This window comes from Elephantulus edwardii, unplaced genomic scaffold (assembly GCF_000299155.1).
Source record: "Elephantulus edwardii isolate Elephantulus edwardi_28Jun2011 unplaced genomic scaffold, EleEdw1.0 scaffold00183, whole genome shotgun sequence".
NCBI classification, from domain to species: Eukaryota; Metazoa; Chordata; class Mammalia; order Macroscelidea; family Macroscelididae; genus Elephantulus; species Elephantulus edwardii.
Genome location: NW_006399933.1, coordinates 1,538,089 through 1,544,194, shown reverse-complemented (window position 1 = coordinate 1,544,194; position 6,106 = coordinate 1,538,089). Strand labels below are relative to the sequence as shown.

General features: G+C 37.0%; 1 protein-coding gene across 1 annotated transcript in view; it reads right to left on the bottom strand.

The window, feature by feature from the left end:
* Positions 1–5,466, bottom strand: part of SEMA3D (sema domain, immunoglobulin domain (Ig), short basic domain, secreted, (semaphorin) 3D) — a 179,451-nt gene extending 173,985 nt beyond the window's left edge. Inside the window, exon 1 of the mRNA XM_006896139.1 lies at positions 5,299–5,466. Within this exon, the coding sequence (XP_006896201.1) occupies positions 5,299–5,449 (151 nt within the window). The 5' untranslated portion in view covers positions 5,450–5,466. The remainder of the gene's footprint in view (positions 1–5,298) is intronic.
* Between the last annotated feature and the right edge of the window lie 640 nt (positions 5,467–6,106).

Genomic DNA, 6,106 nt, shown 5'->3' with positions numbered 1-6,106 from the left:
TCCTTTGTCAGTGTGTCCTTTGCCATTCCCTATCACTCCTCCTTGAGAGAGACTTTACCCTGATTCATAAGGAAAAGGGGATGGCATATTCTCTTAGCTACTTTATGCTGAAAAGGGACACTGTGAGTTTCAGCCATTTAATTTTATGAGGAAAAAATCATATAACTGTTTTTTAGCCTAATAGGATGAGCATGATACTTCTCTAAATGATAAAAGTTCAGTTTGTAGGTAAATGCCTCAATGAAAGGCTAATTATATCTACAGTTAGAGAAATAGAATACAGAGCACTGGCAATAGGCAGTTTAGGGCAGAGACAGACACTGAGTCATTGCCTAACTCTGTGACCTTGGCAAATTGCTAAGTACTCAATATTTTAGAACATGTGAAGAAGGAGTGAAAAAAAATCCATATAGATGCAGTGGTGCTGATGATAAAATGAGGTAACTCATACATAATTCCAGAGCAATATCTGGCTCCTAATAAATTATCAGTGCTTATTAAGTATTACTGTAGCTCATTTGCAAATGTGAATTTTTGCACTATCCACGCTTAACAGTACAATGTGTTTGATATAATCAGTATATCACAGAAATATCAGGTAGTTACTTTTCTTTCTTAACCCCAGTATTCACAAATATTCTTTATTTTTAATTGTTTTGCTTTTAATGATGCTTTTAAATTTTTTTAAAAATACTATATAAAGAAATGTATGAATCTTATACATGTGATTTGATGACTTACGACATTTTTACACACTTGGTTATCCTGCATCCCTATCAAGATAGAGGCAAGTTTCCGTCTTTCCAGAACATTTTCTCTCATGCCCTTCCAGTTTTTCACATTAATCCAACAAAAGGCAGCAATGATTCTGACCTTTTTCTAAATATTATATTCATTTTTTCTATTCTAGAACTTCAAATTGATATTAAAATTTTCTAATGTGGTTATTAATAGCTTACCAGTGTGGACAGTGCTTGGTGGAGCTCCCAGTTGTAGGACAGGTTTGGAAGCAGGATGGCACCCACTTCCTAAACCACTATGAAAATGCTATGAACTTGGAGAAACTTATAGAAAGGCATTAGGTCTTTTGTTCATGGAGTCGCTATGAGTAATGTTCGAATCAACAACAACAAAAAAAAATGTGATTGTACAATTTTATAATCCCACCCTTGAAACTAAACAAGTTTTTATGACCGCTCAACCTTTAATATGTAACGAAAATAATGTTCTATAACTTTGGAAGCCAAGTCAGAAAGGTTAATATAACTTTCTCTTTGCTTGCAAGAGCACTTCTATTTGAGAACTTGACCTAGTTAAAAAGAATCTCATTCCTTCTTACTGACGAGAAGAAATCAATTAGAAAGACCTTGAGACTACAGGAGAGAAGGCAACCAGTTAATGCTCAATACCTTTACTCCTCCAGCTCCATCCATCATCTTCCTACACGTGTATTAGACAAGCCAAGCCAAAAGCAATCAACAGAGCTTTTCCTATTTCCTGAACCGTTGAAATTTTGAGAAATCCTCAGGTGTTACTCCTTTAAAAGTGCAACGTTGTAAGTAGAAATTGTTATATTATAGTAACCATCCACTCACTCATACTCACTCACTCACTCAATACAAACAGGCTCAAACTATCTGCCAGGGAGTCAGAACTCACTCTGAGCTGCCCCTCTAGCAGGTTTTCAGAGGCTGTAAATTGCATGGGAAGATACTGTTTATCTTCTTCCCACAGAGCAACTTGTGGATTTGAACTCCCTGCCTTGGGCTTAGCAGTACAACTCTTTACTTACTAGGCCATTAGTCCTGGGAGTGGAGAATTATCCAAATACTTTGAAACTCTAGTTTTTAAGATTCTCTCTTCTCTTACTGCTTCTAAGACTCTTACAGATAATCTTTCTCAAATAAAGGCCACAAACATATGAGCTTCTCTACAATAATTTAGGAGATATGGCTTTGTTCTAAAAAAGCTGATTTTAAATTGTCATTTATTAAAATGTATAAGGATTCTTTACCTGGTTAATGTCATTTTTCCTGTTTATATAGTAATTGAAATCTTGTATGGTATTTCCAATCTATTGACAGGGCTAACGAGGAAATTGCAATTTCAGGCATTTTACTTCCATTTTTAGAACTTCTGTTTAGCTCTTCTTTTAAATAGCTATTTCTCTGCTGAGATTGTCTATATATACTTTGAAAATACTTTTTGCTGCCATTAAGACTGTGCCTGCTAACAAACATTTAAATAGTCTAAGATTGGTTTTTGTTAACTGTACGCTTTCTTATTAATGCCACCTTTTCCTGTTGTGTTTTTTTGTTTTTGTTTTTTTTTTGCTTGTCCAGTAATTTTTTTGGCAAATTTTTAATTTTATACTGATTTATTTACAAAGTTCTGATACACTGTTTTTCACAAAATATTCTTCCAATTTCCTTTTGGATGGGCATTGTGAAGGCTACATTACTGAGAATTTTCCCCCCTGTCCTTTGGAAAGGATTAAGATTTTTTCTGGGAAGCACGTAATTAACTTGCACATTACTGTTGTTGCTATATACTTACTGTTGTTGCCGTATACTATCAGGTAGGAACTGATTCATAGCTGACTTTCCAGTGGGTTTTCAGAAACAGTAAATCACATGGAAGGAGACTGTTCCTCTTCATTCCAAGGAGCAATGGTAGATTTGAATAGTGTTGATTTGGATGGGTAGTACATTTCCTTCCCACTCGGCCACCAGAGCACCACTGACAGATTAGTTTTGTTCTTTCTGGAGTTTATGTTTAAATTCATTGTTGTTGTTTGTTGTTATGTGCCATCGAGTCACTTGCGACTCATAGTGACCCTACATACAACAGTCCTAAACCATGCTCTATCCTGTGCCAATCTTACTGCCTCTGACAGACCCATCCTGATTACCCCAGTCACTGAATCAATCTACCTCATAGAGGGTCGTCCCCTCCTGCGCTGTCCCTCTACTCTACTCAGCATGATGTCCCTCTCTAAAGACCTGTCTCTCCTTACAACATGTCCAAAGTATGTCAGACGAAGCCCCAGAATCCTTGCCTCCAAGGAGCATCCTGGCTTAACCCTCTCTAGGATGAATCTGTTTGTATACTTGGCAGTCCATGGTACATTCAATACTATTATCCAGCACCACAACTCAAAGGCATCAATTCTCCTTCTATCCTCCTTAATCATTGTCCAACTCTCTGATGCATAACAAGTGATTGCAAAGACCATGGCCTGACTCAGATGCACCTTAGTCTCCAGAGTGACAACATTGCTCTTCAGTACCCTGAAGAGGTCCCTAACAGCAGACTTTCCCATCGCAATACATTTTTTTGATTTCCTAGCTACTGGTGCCAAGAGTGTTGACCGTGGAAGCCAAGCACACTAAAGTTGTTAACAATCTCAATCTCTTCACCATCCATCCTGATCCTGCCAATTGGTCCAGTGGTTAGAATCTTTGTCTTTTTGACATTAGGGTAGGATTATAGTTGTTATAGGATTGAGTCACCTATAACTCAGTGTGATCGTATGTGCAATGGATATGAATCCTGCCCTCATCATCTCTGAGACACTAGAACTCTTTGCTGAAGTCAGTGTCAATCTATTTCATTGGAGGTCTTCCCCTCCTTACCTGACCCTCCATCTTTCCAAGCATGATATCCTTTTCCAAGGAATGTCCCGGCCTCACTACATGTCCAAAGTATGAGAGATGAATCTTCACCATCTTTGCCTCCATGGAGCACTCTGGCTGCACTTTTTTCCAAGACAAACATTTCTATTTCTTCTTTTGGTAATCCATGAGATATTCAGCACTCTTCTCCAGCACCATAACCCAAAGGCATCAATTCCTATTCTTTCATCATTACTTACTGTGCAGCTCTTTGATGAGTAGCAGGTGATTGAAAAGACCATGGCCTGAATCAAGTGCACCTTAATAGTCAAACTGACATCATTGTTCTTCAGTATTTTGGAAACGTCCTTGACAATAGACTTGCCCAACACAATACATTTCTTGATTTCTTGGCTGCCAATACCAAAGGTGTTGATTGTTGATCCTAGCAAGATAAAGTAATTTACAGCTTCAATACTTTCTCCATCTATCAAAATGTTTACTGCTGGTCCTGCATTAAGACCTTTGTTTTCTTGATGTTGAGATATAATCCATACAGAAGGCTCTAGTATTTGATCTCCTGCAGCTAGCATTTCATATCCTCCTTCTCCAAGCAAGCACACAAGATTTTGTCATGTCTTCTGCATAACACAGGTTGTTGATTAATTTTCCTTCAATCCTGATGCCACATTTCTCTTCACAGAGAATTATTTGCTAACATACAGAAAGAATAGATATAGATCTACTCTTTAAAATGAGGGAGCACTGGTGGCCATGTGGCAAGGATGTCATGTAAAGGTGTGATGTCAATCCAAATGCATGCAATTTGAACCCACAAGCTGCTCTGAGGAAAGATGGGCAATTCCTGTGCAATTGTAGCCTCTAAATACACACTAGTGGGACAGCTGTGTGTCAGTTCTCACTCCATCACACATAACAACTCTTTTGGGTTTCAAGTGAGTATCCAAGATTTTCACTGAGGTCTTTTCACCCTGGCTGTTCTGAATTCTGTATCTCCCAGCACTCTTTTACCTCCACTCTCTCTGCTTGACTTTTAAGTCTTCTGTGTCTGGCTAGTCTTGCTGTTTTTTCCAAGTAGTTTCCTTCTCTCAAGTATCATATTCCTCCTATGTGATGTCTAGTGTCTGAAACAGTTGTGTCCAAGTTTACAATTGTTTGTGGCAGAGGAGTATATACTAAGGAGACACTTCCATCAATTATGCAGGTTTCACTCTGTTGGGTTATTTTCTGCTTATTCTGAGATGACTTTCAAAAGTTAGCAAGTCAACATACCTTAGTATTCCTACATAAAAATCTTATTCTTGATCACTGCAAAAATACATTTCTATAAAATATTTCTACACATAGGGCAGTACTTAAAAAATAGTATACAAGTATACAAATATACAAATAGACAACCAAATCTCTTCAAATATTTACAACCTTAGATAAAAATCCCAACCCTATGTCGGCATATTAAAGTATAATGGGTATACAGTATTAATTCCCTTACACTGACATTTAAATAGTTCTTTTTTAATGTCCTATAATGATATTTTATTGGCAAATAGCAATAGTACAAGTATTTCATTGAAGTCTGCAAACATTTCTAAACAAACCAAATACAGCAGATTTTTAAAAAGTCTAAAATCTTAGCAGTCTGAAAAATATTTTAAGTTTTTACCTTTGTAGGTTAGCTTGAGTCTTGGAATATTTTGCTTAGAAGTTCCAATAACTGGGAGAAACAATACTGTCATGCTTAACATCATTAAGGAACGAAAAAGGTCAAAATCTTGAGTATTAGACTTTAGGTTTCTCTCTTTCTTGGTACTCATGATGAAAACAATGTTCTCTTTCAGTGCTCAATTGAATCTGAAATAAAAAGAAAGAGATATTAGTATATTAGCTTATGGATTTTCACAGTTTACTAAACTATCATTTTCCAGAATTCACTTATGTTAAACTAAAAATAATTTCTCCTCTTCTTTTTTGCTTCTATGAAACTACTGAAGCCAAAATGACTCAGAATTGAGTAAGAAACTTAAGAAATTTAATGAAATGTATAAATGTGAGCATCACTAAAATTTAAACTATTAATATTAATAAGCATTGATCTTATTAAATTTTCAAATAAAAATTAACTCTCCATATAATATGTTGTTATGTGCTGTCGAGTCTCTTGCGACTCATAGCGACCCTATGTACAGCAGCCCTAAACTCTGCTCTGTCCGCTGCCAATTCCACTGCCTCCAACACTTCCATCCTGATTACCCAAGTCACTGAATCAATCCACCTCATATACGGTCTTCCTTCCCCTCCTGCTCTGTCCCTCCACCCTACCAAGCATGATGTCCCTCTCCAAGGACCTGTTCCTCCTTACAACATGTCTAAAGTATGTCAGACGAAGCTTCAGAATCCTTGCCTCCAAGGAGCAGCCTTGTTTAACCCTCTCCAGGATGAATCTGTTTATTTTCTTAGCAGTCCATGGTACC